At 43.8% G+C, this 24,554-nt stretch overlaps 1 protein-coding gene across 3 annotated transcripts in view; it reads left to right on the top strand.

The window, feature by feature from the left end:
• The window catches only part of DHX9 (DExH-box helicase 9), a 334,908-nt gene that overhangs the window by 118,057 nt on the left and 192,297 nt on the right, over positions 1-24,554 (top strand). For all 3 annotated transcript variants that reach the window (XM_030205460.1, XM_030205459.1, XM_030205462.1), the window contains 2 exons: positions 19,609-19,655; positions 19,929-20,065. In XM_030205460.1, the coding sequence (XP_030061320.1) occupies positions 19,609-19,655; positions 19,929-20,065 (184 nt within the window). The remainder of the gene's footprint in view (positions 1-19,608; positions 19,656-19,928; positions 20,066-24,554) is intronic.

The following is a 24,554-nucleotide window of genomic DNA, read 5'->3' as shown; positions in this document are numbered from 1 at the left end:
GAGCAGCCACAGTCAATATTAATATCGCTAACCAACAAGAGTGGAACTTTTGAAATAACATGGAAGATACACTGGAAGAGTTACGGCTGGTCTTCCGGAGAAGCTAGAATTGAACATTTACAAAGACAATGCTTAGAAGATAAAACCATGTCATCTTTTTAAGATGGAAAGGAGGGAGATGGGAATGATGCTATATATGCAAGTTGTGAAAACATTAGATTAAGGAAATCATAACGTTATTGGTTAATGTTGGAGTTAATATATATAATATACAATGGTCCCCAATTGTAGGAGAGGACATAACCACAAGATAGAAAAATGTTATATTGAAACAGTTATTTAGAAATGACAGACCACTGAATATGATAAGAGTTGCCCTTGAATATGAGAAGAGAGAGGGAGGAATGGGGAATTCAGATAAGGGTTCACATATAGAAGAGGGAAGTAACCTTGCAATAGAAGCTTAATTATAAGGAATGTAGAGAGAGGCGTAAACGTGATTAGTCCCATACTAGGGACGGAACGTAGAGGGTTAATAGGGAACATGGGAGGGAGGGTAATAGAAGGGAGGGATGGGATGTTAAGGGGAGGGAGGAGTTGGGGAAGGATAGGGTGTAGGGGAAAGCAAATAGACGTTAACAAGATAAGGAACAAAGAAGAGGAAAATGATACTATGCAGCAAAAGAGAATGTGTGGGGACTACATGATAAGAGGGGGGAACCATAGGCTGGGGTGGTTACTCCCGGATGATAAAGAGCTTCTGTGGGTGATCCGAAGCCACCACAACACGTGAAAGATGGTTAAAATAGTGACCTGGAATGTGGGAGGCATCGGGTCGCCAGTGAAGCGCTCTAAGATATTAAAATATCTACAGAGAATCAAAGCAGATGTCGCTTTTTTACAAGAGACACACCTAAAGGAGACAGAACAGGATAAACTTAAAAAATGGTGGGTGGGAGAATGCATTGGATCGCCTGCAAAGGGGAGAAAAGGCGGAGTGGTCGTCCTCATAAGAAAAGGGGTGGTGGACAAGATTTGCGATGTAATTAAAGATCCAGAGGGAAGGTACATTTTTTGTAAGGTACTTTTGGCAAAGAGGCAGATAATACTGGGCAGTATTTATGCACCAAACCAAATGGATAAAAAATTTTATCAACAACTATTGGGGCATTTAATAGGAGAAGACTCTTCCAGATTAATTTTGGGAGGAGACTTTAATACAGTATGGGACCCGCAGATGGACAAATCTAATGCCACACAGACACCATCTCACTGGATGTCAAAGGGTCTACCGAACTTGTGTTCACTTCTGGGCCTATTGGATATCTGGAGAGTGCTCCACCCACAAGATAGAGATTACACACATATGTCCAGAGCACACAACACACAATCAAGGATAGATTACTTGCTGGTGTCACGTACATTAATGGGAGAGATACAGGATACGCAAATAGGACCTTATGCAATATCGGATCATGCAGAAGTTTGGGCGAATTGGAAACCCGGGGAGGAGGGAGGTAAAGTTAGACAGTGGACATTCCCAAGTTACTTGACCCATAATGTGGGATTTAGGGAACATTTGATGAAAACTTGGAAAGAATATAAACTCTTTAATGAGAATACAGCCTCCGACCCAATAATATTCTGGGAGGCGGCGAAAGCGGTCCTAAGAGGAGAGATCATTAGTTATGTAAGCCAATTTAAAAAAGCTAGAGACAGAGAGATACTGAGGCTAGAAAAAGAAATTGTAACATTGAGGAAAAGATATGATAGGTCTTTCAGCGCTCAAATGAAGAAAGAATTGGTATCAGCTCAAGTGGCTCTAAATACTATTATACATGAGAGAGAGATGAAGTCACAAGCTTATTATAAATTTCAATTATATAAGTATGGCAGTAAGGGGGGAAAGATGTTGGCCAGACTTATTGCCCAGAAACAGACATCGAGAAGAGTTATAACTTTAAAGGACGAGAAAGGAAAAATGTGCTTTAAAGATGTGGAAATCCAAAATATTTTTAAAAATTTTTACCAGAACTTATATGCAGAAGAACATAACTTAGGTCTTCCGAGCAATTTATATTTAGAGGGGGTGGCCCATCCGGTTCTCTCTGAAAGGGAACAAAAAGTATTAAATGAACCAATAAATATTGATGAAGTACATTGGGCAATAACTAATAGCTCTCCAGGGAAAGCGCCAGGACCGGATGGGCTAAGAGTAGAATTTTACCAACTATTAGGAGAAGAAATACAGCCCGCACTAGTAGAGACTTTCAATGGGTGGGTAGAGAGAGGATTTCTTCCTAGACAGCTGAACATGGCTCAAATTATTTTGCTACCCAAACCCAAACGAGATCATACCTTGCCGGAGTCGTATCGGCCTATTTCTCTATTGAACTGTGAAATGAAGATATTTGCTAAGATACTGGCAGGACGCATGAGCCGCGTATTACCAAATTTAGTACAGGAGGGACAAGTGGGATTTGTCAAAGGAAGATCAGTTGCTAAAAATTTGAGGAGAATTATCACAGCGCTGGAACATGTAAAGAGGGAGTTACAGCCAACCTTGATGATCAGTTTTGATGCCGAGAAGGCATTTGATCGAGTTGACTGGAACTATATGTTCGACACGCTAAATGCCTATGGCTTTGCAGTGTGGTTTGTCACAGCAATTAGAACACTATACACATCCCAGCAGGCTAGAATAACGGTCAATGATAATTGCTCGGAGGCTTTTGAAATACAAAGAGGAACTAGGCAAGGGTGTCCCCTATCGCCACTTCTTTTTGCGTTATACTTAGACCCCCTGATTAGAGATATTGTGGATATGCCGGCCATAAGAGGAGTGGTGTTAGGGAAGCAGGAATTCAAATTGGCTGCCTTTGCAGATGATTTATTAGTTATACTTACAAACCCAGAAGAGTCCTTACAAGCATTACTGGAAGTGTTTAAAGAATTTGGAACCTATTCTGGGTTCAAACTAAATCTGGAGAAATCAGAAGCATTGGTTAGTAATATACAGAATACAGCCACATGGCAGGGAACGTTTCCATTGAGAAGAGCAACTAAATCGTTTCGATACTTGGGTATACAGTTGACGCCAGAGGTAGTAGAATTATACTCACTTAACATTAAGATGCTGCTGACTCAGACTAAACACCAACTCGCAAGTTGGAGTCAATTGCAGTTGCCGCTGATGGGTAGAATATGCCTAATACGTATGGTGATCCTACCTAGATGGTTGTATGTTATGCAGACCATACCAATATGTATAATGGGTAAAGATCTGAAAACATTCACTAAGATGGTAATGCAATTTTGCTGGGCCAATAAGAAAGCTAAGATGAAACAACAGTTCATGATGGGTAACTGGCAACAGGGAGGGCTGGGATTACCAGACTTGAAGTTATACAATATGGCTTGCTTAATGCGACATGTGAGGGACTGGATATTTGGAACGACATGGTATACACCATTAGCGTTAGAACAGGAATATTTTGGTCCGTGGCGATTGGAATCCCTGATACAATTAGAAACGCCGCAGATCCCGGAGATACACAGGAATAACTTACTGCTAAAATCGCTTAGGAGAGCGTGGCAATTCTTGGGGAACAGATTGAAGATGGGGAGAGGAGTAACAGAATTATTAACAATTAGAGGAAACCCAACCTTTACAGCAGGTATAGAAAACCCAGTTTTTCAGCGATGGGCAGAGAGAGGTTTGGAATGTCTGGAAGACGTACTAGATGAAAGTGGGAAAATTAAATCTTTAGATCAACTGTTGGGTGCAGATACAATTCAATGGGGTGATACATTTGCGCACTGCCAACTCAAGCATTTTATTCATTCACTAGATCAAGGCCGATTGGAACAGAAACAGGGATTGAAGCTAAAAAAATTTTTCCTAGAGATTTCTGAAGAAGCACCATCAATTTCAGGGATACATAAGGCACTGTGGACACATGAGAAACCCAAAAACTTTCAAAAGTTACGAGAGCGCTGGGAGAAAGACTTAGGAGTTACACTAGTGGGATGGGATGTAGAAAGGCAACTGAAGGGGATACCGAAATTGGTCAGTGGAGCCCAGTATAGGGAGTGTGCATTCCGTTTTATACACCGAGCATATATGACACCTGCACAACTAGCAAAATTTGGGGGATTGCAGACGCCCTTGTGTGTGAGATGTGGGAGAACAGACAACACATACTACCATAGTTTTTGGAGCTGCTGGAAGGTTAGAAGATTTTGGGGAAAAATAACTCATTACATATCACAACTTTTAGGCCAAAAGCTGGCAGGCACATCAGTGCAGATGTTGTTAAATTTACCGGGATCATTTAGAGGTCAAATACCGGAACATAATATATTTTTACGTAAAACAACATTGTTGGCAAAGAAATGTATTTTGCAAAACTGGACGAATGACATAGGACCAGATTATTGGCACTGGCGGAACCTCACCCACCAGTTAATGATGTGGGAAGCAAAAGAAGCCAACCGTTCATTGAAAAGAAAGAACATATTTATGAAAATTTGGGGTGCTTATATAGACTCTCTGTCTCATAAGGGAAGAAGTTTGGTCCTCAACACACTAAGATGTTAATAAAACATATGTATCATTTCAAATGGGGGGCGGGGAGGGGGGGTTGAGGGAGGTGGGAGGTGGGAGGGGGAGGGGGGAAAAGAAAAATCTTTGGAGACAATATCCACAAGTTGTTGTAAAAACTTTATTTGTCAAAAGTGGTTTCAATGATTGTAAGAAAGTTTGTTGTGTCTTCAATAAAAAACGTTGAAATATAAAAGCCAGAAGTTATTTAACAATACATATACTTAAGTCTCTAATTCAAATCCCACTGATTAAAGTAATCCCAGTTTTCACAGGCTTCACTCCTTTTAAAGTAGTAATTGAGGAAATATTTCTGAGGAAAACTTTAGGAGTCATACCCGGAACTCTGGGAAAAACAATAATCTTGATATTAATCTTTAATAATATTCATTTTATTATTCAAAGTTTCTGGTCTATTATCATTTTCAAAATCATAACCACTTATTGCTCATGTAGAATCATTTGTTATATCAATTTTTCACTCTCAAAGAGTTCAGTTAAATTGTCCATGTAACTAATAAAATTATATCTGAAACAAAATTATTTACTGCCACCGTTAGGTCCCAAAGCGCCTTCCAGATGGTATTCAATGTAACCTCCACGGGAGCCAAAAACTCCAAGTTGATTTCTCTTAGGTGTTTAGGAGTGGTTCCGCCGATTCGGGTTCTGCTGTAAACGTCCTCCGTTTCAGCATATGCCTTTAACTCACTTTTCCACTCCTTTGGACATGGTGGTTGAATAATTCAGGAGCGATGGAGTTGTTTTTTCCAGGTCCAAGAGCGTCGACGCTCTTTCGCCGGCGCTAATCAAAGGACTCGCCAACCCTTTCATCTGTGGGCAGTTCGTCGCGCAGCGGTCCCGCACTTGCTGCTCAGGGGACAAAACGCTGGCCACCGGCGACTGACCGCCGGTTGTCCCCTTCCTCTCAGTTAAGGTAACTGCAATTGCAGAGAGGAAATTTACATAAAGACGACCAAACTTCAGAGGGCAGCTGAGCCATTGGGCATACGAACTTCAGGTCGCCATCTTACCTCTCTCCCAGTTTGGGACACTCTTTTTCTGGTTCCTCCTCAGAGGCCTGTCTGATATGGGTAACCCTTCGGCATAGCCCTCTGAGTCATTGAAACACAGAAGCCCCTCCACCACTACAAAGTGGTGTCCCTTCGGAGGGGACTTACATAATCCTTATCAAGTAGTACAGGCAAAGATATGTACTGAGGGGCTAAACCATGAAGAATTAAAAAAAAAAAAAAAGGCAACATAATTTAAAAACTGAATGCGCCGCAATTGGTGACCAGTGAAGTCTTTGAAACAGAGGCTTGATACTCTCAAACCTGGATACTTTATAAATCAATCGCGTTGCTGTATTTTGTAATACTTGCAATCACTTCTGAATAGCTATAGTACAGCCAACGTAAATGTTACAGTAGTCTAGGTGCGCCACCAGTAATGTCTGTACAATCAATCGGAACACATCACTAAAAAAATGATCTGATATGCCTTAATTTCCAGAATAATCTGAACACTTTAGTAGTCAACACTTGTACATGGGGTTCAAAAGAGTGTATTATCCAAAATCACACCCATTATTTTCAGTTATAATTCTAACATAATTCTATCAATTACAACAGTATTCGTGCAACTTAATTTACTAGGATGACCAGAAATTATCTTTTCAGTATTTATTTTCAATTCAACAGACTTTGCACAAAGTTGCAAGCAATCCAGCACCTGCTTGATCTTGGGAGTTACAGCTATAATATCTTCATCCAAAGGGATTTAAGTAGTAATGTCCATCTATATATAAAGGGATGCAACCCCATGACCTTCAACCTTGAATAAGATGGGAGATAATGGAGAGTCCTTCAGGACATCACATACTGGCAGCTCTCCATTCATTTTTACCTGATACTGCCTCTTAGTGAAGAAGCCTTAAACTAATCCAACACTGTTCCAGTGTCCTATAACCACTCATTATATTTAACAGGGTATCGTGATCCACTAGGTCGAATGCGCTTGACATGTCAAATTGGAGCAGCAAGGCTTGTTGACCCAAGCTAACTTCTCTCCTAATGTTGGATATCAGTGTAGTCATGATAGTTTTGGTACTAAATCCTGACTGGGAGTAGTTTGCTATATTTGTCTCAAAGTTCAACTAATTTAGTAGCCACTACTCCCTCTGTTACCTTAGTCGATAGAGGTATAGAGACTATTGGTCCAAAATTCATTATTTCATTACAAGGGATAGACAGAATTTTAGGAATAGGTGTCAATTTTACCATCCTCCTTTGGAAAAAAGCCTAAGGCGAGATTCCTAGTTGCAACCTTAGTAACAAAACAAATTTAGGAGAGGCCATACTCGGTATGTAAGGTTAACATGCGTCAAACGTACAATAAGAAAAGGAATATTTCTTCATACAGGCAGACACTTTGGATTTTAGGGGTATAGTTGAGAACCATAGCCTATCTACTTCTGTATTTAAACAATCACCATCTCCATTAGATACCAAGGGTTCTACTTCAGCACTGTAAAGTAAGACTGACTCTCTGACTTCCTCTGTTTTACTTTTAAAGTAATGAGCTAACTCCTCAGCTTTTGGAGGACACTGAGTAGATAATTTTGCTGCTGGCACTTTATACAATTTATTAACCAGCCTTTATACATTTTTATAATCCAGTTTTTCTTGACTAATTTTCTCAGAGTAAAAGGATAATTTGGCCTGTTTTACTCTCTATATAACTATTGATGGCCGCTCTCCATGCCCTTTTGCTATCCTCAGTTTGACGTTTTAACCACTTTCTTTCCAATTTTCTGCAATTCTTTTTCTCAAGCAAAAGAATACTATTCCTCCTTTTTTTCTACCATTTTTTTTTAATTTAAATGAGGTTTTATTAAACACAGTCAAAATAAACAGCAAAAAGCCTATACAACCAAACCATAAAAGTTCAAAATACAAAATGAGGACTCACCAAGCTTAACAGATACCTCGCTGAATTTTTGAGATTTTAGAAACCCCCTTCACCCCATGCCCTAACCAACCCTCTCAAAATAGGTACATAGTTAACACTTCAAGTTAGCTGAAAATTCTTCAAGGAACCCCAAATTTTCCTTCATCTGGGCATACATTTATACCTCTTTGCGGTTAACTGCTGCATCCTATAAATATAACTCAGTTTAGTCCTCCACTACCCCATGCCTTAGAGGCGCTCTACTTTCTGCTCTGAAGGTCACCTATGAGGGCTTTTGTTCAATGCAGAAGCCCAGTGAGTGTTTCGTGGGACAGTCTTGGAGCCCATCCCTTGTACGACAGAGATCCAAGGGGCTTAGACAAGTCAAGGTGGTCCTGCACTAAGATGACTATTGGGGAATCGTCCTTGTGGAGTTCTTAGAGGAGGACCCATAGCTGTCTGGTCAGTTTTGCCAAAAAGGAAGAGCTCTCATTATTAGAAGATGAAGATTTGGATGTAGTAACTTTATTCATAAAGTAATTGCCCAGCTCTCATTTTTCTGTGGATGACAGATATTTTGAGGAGGGATCTAATTCTGAAGAGTCTGAAGAATTCCTCAAGCTATAAGGAAAATGGTCATGAGAGAATGGGGAAGTCGTGGATGCTGGTTTTATGGTGCATACTATATTGAGCAAGCCAGAGGTGGCTCAGGGCAGCCACACTTTTTAGTCAAACTATAGACCTGGAAAGGCAACCTCCTTTCAGCCCATTTGAGGGGTCCAGTCGAGACAATGAAGTAGGGCGTTCCTGTATTCACTAGACCCATCAGAAGCTTATTTTGTCACATTAGGTTATCAGAAATGCCTCAGATTCCCAATTTTGGATTTGATCCATTTCAATATAAGTTTGTTACATAATTGTTCCTTTTATATGGCATCTCAGAAAACAATATTGCTGATCAGAAATAATGTGATGTGATCTTATCACTTACAATCTTTTGTCAGTTCTCTTGCAGTATTCTGAAGCAATAGAGCTGGTGCAAACCTTTTCCAATCGTACCAATGTAGAGTGTAGTATAGTAATCCAGCCTTGATGTTTCCATAGTGTGAACTACAGTCACAATCCTTACTTTCTTGATATATGGAGAGAGACAGCATAGTTATGACAGCTGATAGTGGCAGCTCCTGAAGGTTGCTTGGATTTGGGGTATTGGTGTAAGTGTTAAGTCCATCTCTAATCAGAAGGTTCCTGACCTGTGATTTAAAGGGGAATTTGTTGTTCCTAGAAGGGATTTTGATTTCTGATATGTGAATGCTTAGGTTAGGAACCCACAAGAGTTCTTTTTCACTTGGGTTCAGATAAGCTTTGTTGGTTTTAGCCCATTCTTGAATTGCTGTATAGACCGGTAGTCAATTTATTCAGGGTTGTAGGTAAGTCTGGTTCAGTGAGTATGAGTAGCTGCATGTCATGTGCATGGACGTAGAACTGAGTATCCATCGACCGAATCAGCTTGGCTAGTGGCTTGAGGTAGATATTAAAATAGGCAATTATATGAATCTCAGTGGTACCCTGCAGGTCCAGTGCTGCCAAACAGTATGGGTCCTAATAGATGGAATTTGAAAGAGGCAACTCTTTGTGATCCTAGGATGGATTGTTGGTTATCTAGTGCTGAAGAGAACCACCAGAAACTCATCGATTAGGATAGCATGCTTTTGGAATGATCGACGGCTCATTCTATTGATTGCAATACTGTTTGGCAGCATTGATTTGCAGGCTGCCACAGAGATCCATACCATCGCCTATTGTGTTTAATATCTACCTCAAACCCTCTTCAGATGTTGGGGGCCACGGCATCTACCTTTCATCTGGTTCACAAGGGGTCCTCACAGAGTGCCCTACTGTCTTTGTGGTCCTCTTATTGGTAGGGTTTTGAGGTATTTCTTCCATTCCCTGCTGTGGTTGGGTGCAGTCTTGTCTTGGTGGTTGTCTAGGGGTAATCCATGGAAGGGGATGGATTTTGATAGACGTGAAAGGTGGGGACAACAGATGTGAGTGAGGTGCCCAGGGCCAGGAGGCTCAAAGTCTGTGGTCAGAGGCAGGGGCCTCCTGGTCTGTAAAGAGATTGGAGCCCAAGGCCATTCATCTGGTACTAAAGCACTCCCCTTGATACAGGGAATTAGTCTGCAATTTTTTTTTTTAACAATGCAACAGCAGTGATATGTCAGTAAATGGCAACCCCCCCCCCCCCCTCCTCTCGGGCGACGTCCATCCATAGCCCTCAAGTTCAGACTTTTGCTCCTGTGAACAGAGAAGTGTATGCAGATATTTACAGCAGTGTACATATTACAGGTATCAGAAATGTACATGCAGACTTCTGAGCTGGAACATGTTGGACCCAGGAGAGTGGGGAACTAAGTTGAGAGGCTTTTGACCCATTCTAAACAGATGAGATCCTCTTGGGATTTGATGACCAGTTGCAGGAACACAAAAGTAGAAGGATTCTACAGTTGGTGATCACAGCTCAAATGGAATTGATGCTTTTCTGTAGCCTTGGTCAATAGACCGAATCCTGTGTATTTTTACCATAGTCCCTTATGGGTTGTGTTTTGCAGAGGTTAGATTCTCATTCATGTGGTCCAGAGTGGCCCAAAAGGTTGTGATATACTGACATAGTAAGTCTTTCAGCAAGAGAGCTGCTGCTTATAATCTCCAAGGGTCTGGTGTCTCAAGTTCTGATTATCCTGGCAGATCCTTCTTCATTTAGTCATATGGCCGCTTTTGTCAGAGTATGGTGCATTTTTGAAGCATGGTTCTGAGACAGAGCAGTTTCTACCTGGAAAGCAGACACTCCAATTATTCCAGTGCAATGGTCTGGCACTTAATTCCATGAGAGTTCAACTGGCAGCTTTTATTCTTATTTGAGAATAATTTTCAGTGATTCATTGGCCGACAATCTGGATAATGTAGTGTTCATTAGTCATTGAATATATTCATTCTCCTTTCTGTCTGGTGGTGACCTAGTGGGACTTTAATCTTGTACTTTAGGCCTTGGGTGGCTCCTTTCAAACTCTTGAAACAGGCATTCACTTAAGGACATTTTTCTGGTGGTCATCTGTTTTTCATATTGTCTCTCTGAACTACAGGCTTTGTCCTGTAGGAATACTTGATGTTCGAGAATCTGGTTACCTGTACTTTTTTTTTTTTTTTTTTCTTCCTGTGCCAAAGGTAGGTTAACATGGAAAGGAGGGGAAGCTATCTGTTTATCTGCCTTCAGTCAGGAAATTTGGAATGCCAAGGTAGCTTGTTTCAAAATAGATGTAAGTGTGGAAAAATAAACAAGATACAGAGTTATCTTTGTTGGTTGTCTGCAGGATTCTGCTTCATTAATTGAAGGTGACTAATTTGTTCCAGAAGTTGTTCAACTAATTTGTTGAAATACTTTTGTAGTGGGCAGTGGATGGCACAAAGGAGAAGTGGCCACAAAGACAACCATGTCCAAATGGATTAAAGAGGCAATCTGTATGATCTGTGTCTCTGAGGGTTGCCCACCGCAGAATACTTGTGGGCTCCCCCCCCCCCCCCCCAAAAAAAAAAAATGTAGCTTACTGTTTAGATGTCCAGGCTTGGGTGGATAATACTGGGCAGCCTTGTCTTCTTCCCTCCCCAGTCTGAAGACAACTTGGATAGTTCCTGTGAATCTGACAGGATGGTAAGGAAGATATTTTAGGCTTACCTCTTAATTTCCTTTCCTTGAATCCTATCGGACCAATCTTGAACCCTCCTAGGCAAGCTGTGGATGATGATACCAAACTCCTGAAAGCAGTACTAAATAATTGATGAAAAGGAAATTGGCCTTGCAGATAATTTTTTTCCTTTTTTTCATATTTTTGATCTGATCTTTTTTGTGCTGATTAGGGCTTTGATAATATACTGACACTTGTTCAGTGCTACACTCCTCAATCCAGTGATGTCATCACTGGAGTCATTTTAATTTTTTCCTCTGCTAAGGGGAATATAATCCATATGTCTGGACTGGTCTGACTGGAGTCAAGGAAAGGAAATACAGGTAACACTAAATAAATTTCACATTTCTAGTGAGCAATTTATTTTCAGTTTAATTTGGGCTGTTTTTATGTATAGATGATAACTTGAGGGCCTGGGTATAGATGTACCGTGAGACTGTGTGCCGGTATTGTGTATGCTCCTTTCTCTCTCATATCTGCCTCTGCTGCTCTCATGTCCTCTTTTGCTAAGCAGGTTTCTGCAAAGGAGAATTCCATGTAGCAGACGTTGTTGCTACGTAGAACCCTGGCTCCAGCTGTCTATGCAGCTCTGTCAGCTGGCCACCTGCATTGCCATCCTAAGAAGAATATGGCTATCTGAAGGAGTTCATTATCATGCAGTTCTTTAACACTTGTTTTGAAAGACTGGATGTCAGAAAAAGTAGAATACAGCATTGTCTTCCTCTATCTCCCTTCCCCTAATTTACTTTTTACTAACATTTTGGATGCCTGCTGTTCTTGAAAATGTAACATCTCTCGCAAAAATCTTTACATCCTTTGTACATTTTTCACATTCTGCAGTACAAAACTTTTCAAAGTGTATTAAAATAGGAATCTGTCACTGATCTACACAATGTACTTTAAGTATGAAAGAGGAATTATAAGGTTACTCAAAGTAATTAAGGATAAGAAACCAAAGTCTTGATTGTACATCTCTTCACATCCCTCGACTCAGTTCTTGATGGAAATCCCTTTTGCAGTTATGATTGCCATAAGTTGTTTAGCATAAATGTCTACCAGTTTTATATAGCAGGATGAGGCAGTTTTTTCCCCTTTTTGGCACAGTAGTTCAAGCTCTTTCAAGTTGGCTGGGGATTATCTAGATTGCAGTTTTCAGGGCTTGCCACAGATTTGCTATTGGATTCAAGACTTTTACTTTGTGCTTAGGATCATTGTCCCGATCAAAGGTGGATGGTCTTCCTAGCTCCAGGTCTGTACTTTCCACCATCCATCTTTCCCTCGATCTTCACAAACCAACTTGACCCCACTGCTGCAAAATATTCCCACACCCTAATGATGCTACTACCATGTTTTACTTAAAGATGCTGTTAGGTTGACGTGCTGTGTTTTATTCTGCACATATTGCTTAGTATGGAATCAAAAAGTTCCACTTTGGTCTCATCAGACCACAGAATCACTTCCTACATTCATTCAGTGCCCCTGTATGTTCTTTGCAAATGCTATATAGCAAGTACATCATATGGCTTCTCTTAAGCTGTGGCTTCCTTCTTGCCACCCTCGTTTGGGCCATGTTTCTAGAGTTATCTTGAAATTGTTGGAACAGCTGATATTTTCCCAAGCTCTGCTGGAGACCAATGTCATCATTTTAAAGTAAACTTGAGCATCAAGGTGACCTTCCTCAGTGGTTTCTATAACTTATAGCTACTGGCATTTTGGAGAGAGAACCTGATTTGAGGCACTACCTTTGTGGTTCCAAACAGTTTCTGCTAAGAGTGCCCCGAAGTATATTCAAACACGTTGAAATTTTCTTAAAGCCATCTCCCAAGCTGTACCTTTTGGATAATTGTATCCTGGAGTTCTTTTGGCAGCTCTGTGTTCAGCCTGTTGACTTTTGCTTCCAACTTGCTTCATACAATGTAAATAGCTTGATTCTACATCTAGGTGTATTAGAGTCAGCTCAACTGCTGTGATTAGATACAGGTTGGCTGTATTTAACTTCCTCAGCAATCCTCCAGACCGTTCAAGACGCTTGGGTTATGCACGCCTACCAGCAGAGGGAGACTGAGAACACTAAAACTTCTTATACAAGTAGTCTGTTCAGACCTTCTATTAACCAGTATTTTCTCAGTCTCAGCAGAGGGTAGATGTGTGCAGCCTGTGCAGTGTACTCAGTCTGGTAGGCCCGTTTGGGGTTTCTAGGTTGGGTTGTAAATGTTAGAGAACCCACACTTGGATCTCTATTACAGGGTGTAAGTCCTAAGGGGCTTCTTATTCCCTGTGGGGTGTCACACTCGGGTGGCTGGGTCCCTCCCCCTGTGCTCTTCCTCTGGAGGACTGCTTGACCTCGGCTACAGACCTCATTCTGTACCCTTGAAGTGTTTAGGCACCAGCAACGAGGTTTAAAAAAATAAATAAAAATAAACGTTTTTAAAAGGCAGCTATTTTGGCTGTTCTTGTGGCAGTCCAGAGATAAAACGTCTTCAAGGGCGTTCTGGCCTTAGGCGTTTTTGCCTATTAGCCTGTCAGAGCACAAAGCAGCTGTTTGTTTTTATTGTGTTCGCGGCCATTATGTCTAAGCCGGTGAGGGGTTTTGCGCGAAGTGCGGCGTTGAAATGAAAGGTGGCCAATGAAAATTTTGTGTGGAGCCTATGTTGTCAGCGCTCTTGCCCCCAGTGCTTTTCCCTGAGTCGGCGGAGGTGTTGGGCGGCAATTTGACCGCACATTCTGGGCCGGCAACGGCGGGGCCGTTTTTTGCGGGAAACACGGCCATTTTGGCTGCGTGTCCCGAGCCGTTTTTGGTGGGAAGTGGGGGAAGTATGGTTGGGGCTTCAGCAGCGTTGGGGGGGGGGGGGGGGGTCTGGTTTCCCTCCTGAGTTTGTTTGGTCTCTGTATAATGCCTGGAGAGCTGGCCCCTCTCAGGCTGTTTGTTCCCCGGAGGCTGCTAGCTCAGTGGGAGTTAAGCGCCCGCGGGTGGATATTTTGGAGCCTATTAAGATACTTTCTCTGCCTGGGTCGGAGGTTTGGAGTGACCCAGGAGAGGAGGATCTCTTAGATGAGTCTGAGGATCAGGATGGGCTAAGGCCTGGGGAAGATTCTTCAGTGGTTCGCATTTTTCATAAGGAGGAGTTGTTAGAGCTCATTGATCAGGTGATCTCTATTTTGAAGTTTGCTCCGGCTGCCACTCCCTCTGCGGAGGGACCCCAGGTAGATCCCTTGGTTAAGGGGATTCAGAGAGCCTCCTGTTCATTTCCATGAATTCAGACATTAGAGACATGGTTTTTCAGGAATGGTCTGTGCCGGAGGCTGCTTGTAAGGTGTCTAGGGCTATGGCGCGGCTGTATCCCTTGCCTCCGGAAGATTTGGCCCTGCTGAAACCACCTACTGTGGATGTGGTGGTTGTGGCGGTAACTAAGGCTACGGCCATTTCGGTGGATGGCGGTACAGCCTTACGGGATCCTCAGGATAGGAAGCTAGCGTCCTTTCTGAAGCGCAGCTTTGATTTGTCGGCTTTGGCCTTGCAAGCCTCAGTGTGTGGGGGCTTGGTAGCCAGAGCTTGTTTCCGTTGGGTGGAGAAGCTCTTGGATGAGCCTGCGTTAGATAGGACTGGTTTGGTTCAGGACCTGGCCAAATTGGAGATGGGGGTCTTCGTTTTTGGCGGACACCCTTTATGATTTACTAAGGGCTTCGGCTAAGAATATGGCTCTGGCGATGACGGATCACAGGGCTCTTTGGCTTAGGGGCTGGGTGGCAGATGTGGCCTCTAAAGCAAAGTTGTGTTCTCTACCTTTCAAAGGTTCTATGTTGTTTGGAGAGGACTTGGATAAACTGATGAGTGGTCTTGGGGATACCAAGGTTTCACGGTTGCCGGAGTTATGGCCTAAGGCGGCTAGTCGAGGTGGTTCGCCTAGAGGTCGGTTTGAGGTCGCGAGGCGGTACAGGCCAGGCAAATTTGTATCTCCTTGTAAAAGCCGTTTTTTCCAGCGGACGCAGTCCTTTCGAAGGGGTCGTCGAGGAGGTCGGGACTCCTCCGGAGGTGCCAGAAATGGTAATTCCTCCTTAGGAAGGTGTGCGGGTCCAGCCTCTGGTGAAGTTCGGGGCGCGACGTCGTCTGTTTTATCAGGGGTGGATCCAAATTACTTCAGATCAGTGGGTGCTGGAGGTTGTTCGCGACGGTTAAGCGCTCGAGTTCGAGCACCTGCTGCCGGATCCGTTTCTTCCCTTTCCTTGTCACTCTTGAGTCAAGTTAAAGGCTATTCAAGAGACTGGGTCGCTTAATCCAGTTGGGAGCTGTGGTACCAGTTCCTCGGCATGAGCATGGAATGGGTTGTTGTTCCATTTACTTTGTGGTGCCGAAGAAGGAGGACCAGTTTTGACCCATTTTAGATCTCAATAGGGTCAATGGGGCGCTCAAGGTGCCATCCTTCCACATGGAGACTCTGCGCTCGGTCATAGTGGCTGTTCGTCAGGGAGAATTTCTCACGTCACTGGATCTCACGGAAGCGTATCTGCACGTGCCGATTCGAGAGGCCCATCAGCGTTTCCTTCGTTTTGCTGTTTTAGGGAGGCACTTTCAGTTCTGTGCTCTGCCTTTTGGTCTGGCAACGGCTCCACGCACCTTCTCCAAGATAATGGTGGTGCTAGCAGCGGCTTTGCAGAGGCAGGGAATTCTGGTGCATCCGTATCTGGACGACTGGTTGATCTGGGCGAAGTCTCGGGCTCACAGTGTAGTGGCGACTGCTCAGGTGGTCGCGTTTCTGGAATCGCTCGGATGGGTAGTGAATGTAGTCAAAAGTCAGTTGATCCCATCGCAGAGTCTGAAGTACTTGGGAGTGCGGTTCGACACGGCAGTGGGTCGTGTTTTTCTGCCGGATTCTCGGATCACCTCTCTTCAGCAGCAGGTCCGGCTGTAAATGTCCGTTCAGAGTCCGACGGTTCGAATGTACCTTCGGGTTCTGGGCCTCATGGCAGCGACAATAGAGGTAGTCCCATGGGCCAGGGCGCATATGCCTCAGCTTCAGGCGGCTCTGTTGTCCCGGTGGTCTCCTCAGGTACACAGTTTGGAGTTGCGGTTGCCATTGAGGGGGGCTCCTTGGCGCAGTCTCCAGTGGTGGCTGTGCTCGGCCCATCTGAAAAAGGGCATGCCGTTGGAACCTCCTCAGTGGGTGATTCTGGTAACGGATGCCAGTCTGCTGGGCTGGGGAGCTCAGTGTCTCTGTCGGTCCACGCAGGGGCGGTGGTCGTCGGAGGAAGCTCAGTGGTCTATCAACTGGTTGGAGACAAGGGCGATTTGGCTAGCTCTGTTGGCGTTTTGCTCAAGTGTGGTTGGAAAGGCAGTCAGAGTCATGTCCGACAACGCGACAGCGGTAGCGTATGTCAACCGGCAGGGCGGTACAAAGAGTCCGCGGTTGGCAATCGAGACGGCTCTGCTCATGAGTTGGGCGGAAAGGCATCTAGTGCAGATTTCGGCGGGGCACATGGCTGGGGTGGACAACATGAATGCGGATTTTCTAAGCAGACACATGTTGGACCCCAGAGAATGGTCTCTGCACCGGTCGGTGTTCGACCAGATAGTTCTAAAGTGGGGAATGCCAGTAGTGGATCTCATGGCATCAGCACAGAATGCTCAGGTTCCTCGGTATTTCAGTCGGCGTCGGGATCTGCGAGCGGAAGGGATCGATGCGTTGGTCCTTCCGTGGCCTCAGCAGGTGTTGCTGTATGTGTTTCCCCCGTTTCCCTTGATAGGTCAAGTCCTACAGAGGGTAGATTGCCATGTGGGTCCGGTGTTGGTGGTGGTTCCGAATTGGCCGCGTCGGCCGTGGTTCGGGGATCTGATGCGCTTGTTAGAAGGCGAGCCTCTGCGGCTGGGGGGCTCGGTGCTGTTGTGTCAGGGTCTAGTTGTCATGCCGGATCCAGCTCGGTTCTCTCTTACGGTGTGGCCCTTGAGAGGGAACGGTTGAGAAGGAAAGGGTTTTCCCCTCAGGTGATTCAAACGATGCTGCAGTCTCGCAAACGGTCGACGTCTTTGGCCTATGTGCGTGTGTGGCGCATATTTGAAGATTGGTGTGGGGACCGGGCGTGTGTCCCTTCAACAGCTTCTGTGTCGTGCATTTTAGATTTCTTGCAGGATGGTTTTGAGAAGGGCCTTTCATTGTCATCTTTGAAGGTGCAGCTGGCTGCTTTGGCGTGTTTTCGTTGTAAGGTGCAGGGCAGGTCGGTTGCGTCTTCCCCAGATGTGATCCGTTTTTTGAGGGGGGTGCAGTTGCTTCGTTCTCCTCAGCGGCCGGTAGTTCCTCAGTGGGATCTTAATATCGTTCTTGACTCTTTGGCGGATTCTCCTTTTGAGCCCCTGGAGTCTTGTTTGATAAAAGACCTTACTATGAAGGTGGTCTTTTTGGTAGCTATATTGTCAGCTCGCTCGTCGGCTCGCCGGATTCCGGAACTTCAGGCTCTTTCATGTAGGCCTCCGTTTCTGTGGTTTTCTAAGGACAAGGTTTCGCTGCGTCCAGTGCCTTCGTTTTTGCCTAAGGTGGTAATCCTCCTTTCATGTCAGTCAGGTGATTTCATTGCCGATCTTGGGGGACCGGACGGGGGATGCTTCTCAACGTCGTTTGGCGAAATTGGATGTGCGCAGAGTGTTGAAGGTTTACTTGCGCAGGTCGGAGGAATTCAGGTCTTCCGACAGGTTATTTGTCCTTCATGGGGGGCCCAAGAAGGGAGCGGCTGCTTCTAAGGCATCTATAGCTCGGTGGTTGAAGGATGCCATCTCTTCGGCTTACATATTGCATGGCCGTACGGTGCCGGTGGGGCTCAAGGCACATTCCACTAGGGGGATGGCGGCTTCTTGGGCAGAGAGTAGTTTTGTTCCACCAGAGGACATTTGTAGAGCGGCGGTGTGGTCCTCCCTGCATTCTTTTGTCAAACATTACAGAGTGGATGTACAGGCAAGGGAGGATGCCAGTTTTGGAGCTGCAGTCCTGTCCGCTGGGCTTCGCAGGTCCCACCCTTGGATGTGTTTACTGCTTTGGTATGTCCCAAGCATCTTGAACGGTCTTGGAGGATTGCTGAGGAAGGTGAAATTAGGCCTTACCTGCTAATTTTCTTTCTTTTAGATCCTCCAGACCGTTCAAGAGCCCACCCAGTGTATCGGACAGTTCAGGATGATATTTTCTTTAGACTTCAGTTGCTGATATTTCTAGTAGCTCCTGTGATTTGGGTCCTAGAGTTTTACTAAGGGCAGTTTGTGGTACCGTTTGTGCCCATCTGCAGTTGAATTCCCCCGTCTTAAGGGGACGAGATCTGAGTGTGGATTCAGTGGTTTTGTTTAGGTGGAGGTGTTTTGTTCCTCTGCTTTGTTACTGTTTTACTGGTTAGTAGAAGGTCTGCACAGGCTACTTGTATAAGAAGTTTTAGTGTTCTCAGTCTCCCTCTGCTGCTAAGAGTGCATAACCCAAGCGTCTTGAACGGTCTGGAGGATCTAGAGGAAAGAAAATTAGCAGGTAAGGCCTAATTTCACCTTATGAACATTTTAAGGTAATTTTTGGATCTGGAGCTCGTTTTGGGTTGCAGTGACAAATGTGAAGACTTAAGACTCTGGTTTCTTGTACTTGGTGAATATTTCCATAATTTTACATTCATGATGAAAATGCAGAGTATGTGTGTAGGCCAATGAAACTTGTAATCAATGGATTTTGAATTGTATTTTTAGACAGCGTAATGTGAAAAATGTAGTAGGGTATGAAGACTTTTGCAAAACACTTATATGTTGGAGAACTCAGAGTTGGTTTTTCTGTTTTAAAACAATTCTGTCATGTTTCTAAATATGTCCTGAGGTCTGCCATGGAATAACATTGTGTTTCTTTCTTGACTCTCTAGAGCACTGCAAGATTATGAATGCAGAAGAAAATCTGCTTTGGGGCAACAGTGTTAGATATATTTTGTTTTAGTATTGTAAGTGTGTCTGTTTATTGCCCCAAGGCAGCCTCTTAGCAGATGGCTTTTTTCTGAAGTTTAACTTCTCTAGCGACCCACCAGCACTTGCATTCTTGATCCTGCAAAAGTTGAGAATAATACTAATGTGGCACTGAAAAATTATTGAAAAAATTGAACAATACAACACTGAGGATGGTATACAGAAATATTCAAAGATGCTACTTGTGTAAATTTAGAACTTTTGAAGCCAAATGCCGTGATTATGAGCCCTCCCCTTGAAAGGTTGTAAGCTTAAGGGGGTCAATAACTTATCTTACTCATTGAAGAGCTATAGTATAAGGACTACGAGAAAGGAATTCATCTTTGTTTTATCTGTTTCTACAGGAGCTTTATTGCAGAAATGGCAATTTATGTCAAGCAGCTAGGCAGAAGTAAGTGTTCTTCTTGTGTTCTTCCTCAGTTCTCTTTCCCTCTCTGAGAAATGGCTTGGAGTTTAGTAGCCAACATTTCTGCCTTATATTTTTGGAGGGTGCTGTATTGTGAAATTCTACTGTCAGTTACTTAGTCATGCTGCATGTATTCTAGTGTTAGCACTAGCACATTATAACTTTGTGTGGACTTTTTCTCAGCCTCTCTTTATAAAGCTGTTAGCCTTTCCAGAACAAAGCACCTAGTCTCCTTAGCCTTATCCTGATATGTTGCAGAGATCTTTGGCCGTGAACATGGGTCGAACAAAAAGCTTGCAGCGCAGTCTTGTGCTCTATCCTTGGTTAGACAGCTGTACCATTTGGGAGTGATTGAGGCCTTCTCTGGACAGACTAAGAAGAAGGAAGGCGAAGTGGTGAGTTCCCATAGTACTTTACTTGATGAGATTTGTCCAGTGCTGGAATGTATTCACGAGGCTCCTGGGATGTAGAATTCAGTCAGTCTACAGCAGTACCCTTAAGCTAAAGTTTAATTTATGTACTAGACTGCTTGTTTAAAGATAAACACCAAATGCAATTTTCAAAAACTAAAATACAGAAATTAATATCTGAAATGGTATCAAAGAACAAAAGGAACACCCTAGAAACTTAGCGTGGACGTAGACAGGAGACAAAAAAAATACTTGCAATCCAGGAGCAGCCACTACTTACTGCAACTTATGACAAGTATTTCTTTTTCAGGAGCCATGTTTTTAAACCACTTCTAAGCTTTGAATAAGAGGACTTAACTCTGAGCTCAGCAGGAATTAAGTTACATAGAGCTGTGGCCAAGTAACAGAATGAGAGTTAAAAAAAAGAAAAAGAAAAAAAAAGAGGGTTCCAAGTACACAAAACCAAACTAAGAAAAAAAAGCACAAACAGGCCTCCAGGAACAGGACAAAGGTAGACTTATTGTAAAGACCTGACATGGGCTGTGTTTCGGCATCCAAGTGCCTGCGCCAGGGTACGCAAAAAAGTCCTATGATGGTAATAATGTAACAACACCACTATTGGTACTTCAATTTTAATCCCAGATGCTCCTCTGAATATTCAAAATCTAGCGAAATCCCGCTAAAATAGCCGAGATTAGGAGCACTACTTCTTTGTAATGCACAGACCACAGGCCTGTACTCCAAAAGTGTTAGCTGAAAAACTGCCAGTTAACACTTTTGGAATACAGGACCGAGGTCTGTGCATTACAAAAAAGAAGCGCCAGTGGCATAGGAAGGGGGGGGGGGGGGGGGCAGTGGGGCGGTCTGCCCTGGGTGCACGCCGCTGGGGGGGGGGTGTTGGTTCTGCTGGTTCCCTGCTCTCTCTGCCCCGGAACAGGTTACTTCCTGTTCCAGGGCAGAGAGAGCAGGGAACTAGCGGAGCCGACGCAGCTCCCAGCGACGTGCACTCCGGGCGGAACGGCCCTCCCGCCCGCCTGCCCCGTTTTCTATGGTAGTTGTAAGCGCTCCGGGAGGGGGGGGGGTTGCGCAGAGACGACCCACCCCAGGTGTCAGCCTCCCTCGCTATGGCACTGAGAAGCACTCCTAATCTCGGCTATTTTGGCGGGATTTTGCTAGATTTTGAATGTTCAGAGGAGCATCTGGGATTAAAATTGAAGTACCGATAGTGGTGGTGTTGCATTATTACCATCATAGAACTTTTTTGTGACCCCTGATTCTGGCACTTGGATGCCAAAACACAGCCCGTGTTGGGTCTTTACAATAAAGACTACCTTTGTCCTGTTCCCGGTTGCCCGTGTTTACTTCTTTTCTGGGTCAAGTAACAGAACGCTGACAAATGCGCAAACCAATAGGGAGATGATATAAAAAACCAGTATGCAAGTTAATCTCTCTGTGGATTAACTTGCATACATAAAGGAATTATTCAAGCCTATCAGCTTCTTCTCAGAGAAAGTTGATTGTGACCCCTGAGGCAGGCGTTTTGGCGCCGAAACACGGACCGTGTCGGGTCCTTGATATGAATATTATGAATAAACTGGTTTTTTATATCATCTCCCTATTGGTTTGCGCATTTGTCAGCCTCTACTTTTGCTGTTTTGCTTTGACTTTCCGTGAAGGCTCCTCCTGTCTTCTTGGATTTGCTCAAGTAACAGAACAAACATTAAAAAAAACAAAACTAAGAAATGGCCATATTTGGTCAGGGAAGGATCCATCAAACACAGTGTACTCACCTTGACCATGGCCAATTCAGGCCCCAGCAGCATCTCAAAGAATAAATCTAATCATCCTTGCTCATACCCATGAATAAGCAGTATCTATGCAATGCACTATATGCCAGTTGCAAAGAGCAAATAATCAAGAAACTCCAGACAGCCCAGAACACTGCAGCTAGACTCATATTTGGCAAACCAAAATTTGAAAGTGCAAAGCCCTTACGAGAAAAATTACAAAGGCTCCCACTTAAGGAACGCATCACGTTCAAAATATGTTCACTAGTTCACAAAATTATCCATGGAGGAGACGCACCAGCTTACATGTCTGACCTAATAGACCTACCACCTAGGAATGCCAAAAGATCATCCCGCACATTCCTTGATCTACACTTCCCAAGTTGCAAAGGAATGAAATACAAACTAATGCATGCGTCAAACTTCACCTACTTGAGCACACAGTTATGGAACGCACTGCCGCAACTTGAAATCGATATACGAAATAACGAACTTCCACATACTATTGAAGACCCATCTCTTTGAAAGAGCATACCAAAAAGATCAACCCAAGCGAATATGCACAACTCGCCTATTTAATTTCAGAACTGTTTCCTAAAATCTGCTTGTATACTACTACATTGTATTATCATCATGCTGACCAAGATCATGCAATACTAAATGTTTATATTACTAACATTCTTCCACTACTCATGATGTATTGTAAGCCACTTTGAGCCTGCAAAGAGGTGGGATAAGGTGGGATACAAATGCAACAAATAATAAAATAATAATATCTGTCACCAAATCTATCTACATGACTAATAATGGTTATGAACAGTTCTCTAGAAACTTGTCTGAACCCCTTTTAAACTCAGAAGTGCTGCTTTTACCACATCCGGTATCATTGTGCGTTGAGTGGATTTTCTGGAATTTGTCTTAATAGTGCTACATATTTGCTTTGTACCCCACATTTTCCCACCTATTTGCAGGCTCAATGTGGCTTAAATGGTGCCAGAGAGGTGTTGGTAGACTCCGGAGTAAACAATTATAAATACAAGGTTAAGTTGTGGTAGGAAAAGGTTCATGTGGTGGGAACCACATAGGTTCATGTGGTGGGAACCATATAGGTTCATGTAGTGGGAACCACATGAAGGAAAACAAGAATGTGGTAGGAAAAGGTTCATGTGGTGGGAGCCACATGAAGGAAAACAAGAATGTGGAAGGAAAAGGTTCATGTGGTGGGAACCACATAAGGGTCGTGTGGTGGGACCACATGAAGGAGATCAAGAAGAACAGATGGAGTTTGGTGATCATTACGAGCTGTAGTGATTATGGTGTCGCGAAGTACATGCATTTATGTTGGGTCGGGAGGGTATGCCTTTTGAAACAGGTGAGTTTTTAGTTTTTTCCTGAATTGGAGGTGATCGTACGTGGTTTTCACGGCTTTTGGTAGAGCGTTACACACTTGTGTGCTGATGCAGGAAAAACTGGATGCGTAAGTAGATTTGTGTTTTAGTCCTTTGCAGCTTGGAAAGTTGAGGTTTAGTTATTTACGAGCTGATGCGGTTATGTTTCTGGTTGGTAGGTCAATCAAGTCTGTCATATATCCTGGTGCTTCACCGAAAATGATTTTGTGAACCATAGTGCAAATTTTGAAGGCGATGCGTTCTTTGATTGGGAGCCAGTGTAGTTTTTTGCGTAGGGGTTTTGCACTTTCAAATCGTGTTTTTCCGAAGATGCGTCTTGCCACACTGTTTTGAGCGGTCTGAAGTTTCCTTGAGATTTGTTCTTTGCATCCCGCATAAATTCCATTACAATAGTCAGCATGACTTAGCACCATCGATTATATCAGTTTGTGAAATATTTTCCTCGGGAAGAATTTTCACAGTTTGAGTTTCCACATTGTGAAGAACATTCTTTTTGTTGTGGTTTTTACTTGGCTCTCTAGCGTTAGATAGTGGTCCAATGTTACACCGAGGATTTTCAGGCTGTCTGAGACTGGGAGGGTGTGATCCAGGGTGCTGATAGTTGTGGGGTTGTCCGTGCTGTATTGGGATGAGACAGTGGGGCTCATTTTCAAAGCACTTAACCTTCCAAAGTTCCATAGAAACCTATGGAACTTTGGAAGGCTAAGTGCTTTGAAAATATGCCTCAATGTGTTTTTTTCATTGTTGAGTTTAAGTTACTACTACTACTACTACTTAATATTTCTAAAGCGCTACTAGGGTTACGCAGCGCTGTGCAATTTAACATAGAAGGACAGTCCCTGCTCAGAGAGCTTACAATCTAAAGGACACGTGAACAGTCAGTCTGATAGGGGCGGTCAAATTGGGGCAGTCTGGATTTCCTGCCGAACGCAGCATTGAAGAGGTGGGCTTTAAGCAAAGACTTGAAGATGGGCAGGGAGGGGGCTTGGCGTAAGGGCTCAGGAAGGTTGTTCCAAGCATAGGGTGAGGCGAGGCAGAATGAGCGGAACCAGGAGTTGGCAGTGGTGGAGAAGGGTAATGAGAGGAGGGATTTGTCCTGTGAACGGAGGTTTCGGGCGAGAACGTAAGGGGAGATGAGGGTAGAGAGGTAGTGAGGGGCAGCAGACTGAGTGCATTTGTAGGTAAGAAGGAGAAGCTTGAACTGAATGCGGTATCTGATTGGAAGCCAGTGAAGTGACCTGAGGAGAGGGGTGATATGAGTATATCGGTTCTGGCGGA

This window comes from Microcaecilia unicolor, chromosome 6, assembly GCF_901765095.1.
Source record: "Microcaecilia unicolor chromosome 6, aMicUni1.1, whole genome shotgun sequence".
NCBI classification, from domain to species: domain Eukaryota; kingdom Metazoa; phylum Chordata; class Amphibia; order Gymnophiona; family Siphonopidae; genus Microcaecilia; species Microcaecilia unicolor.
This window is presented reverse-complemented; position numbering and strand designations above follow the sequence as displayed.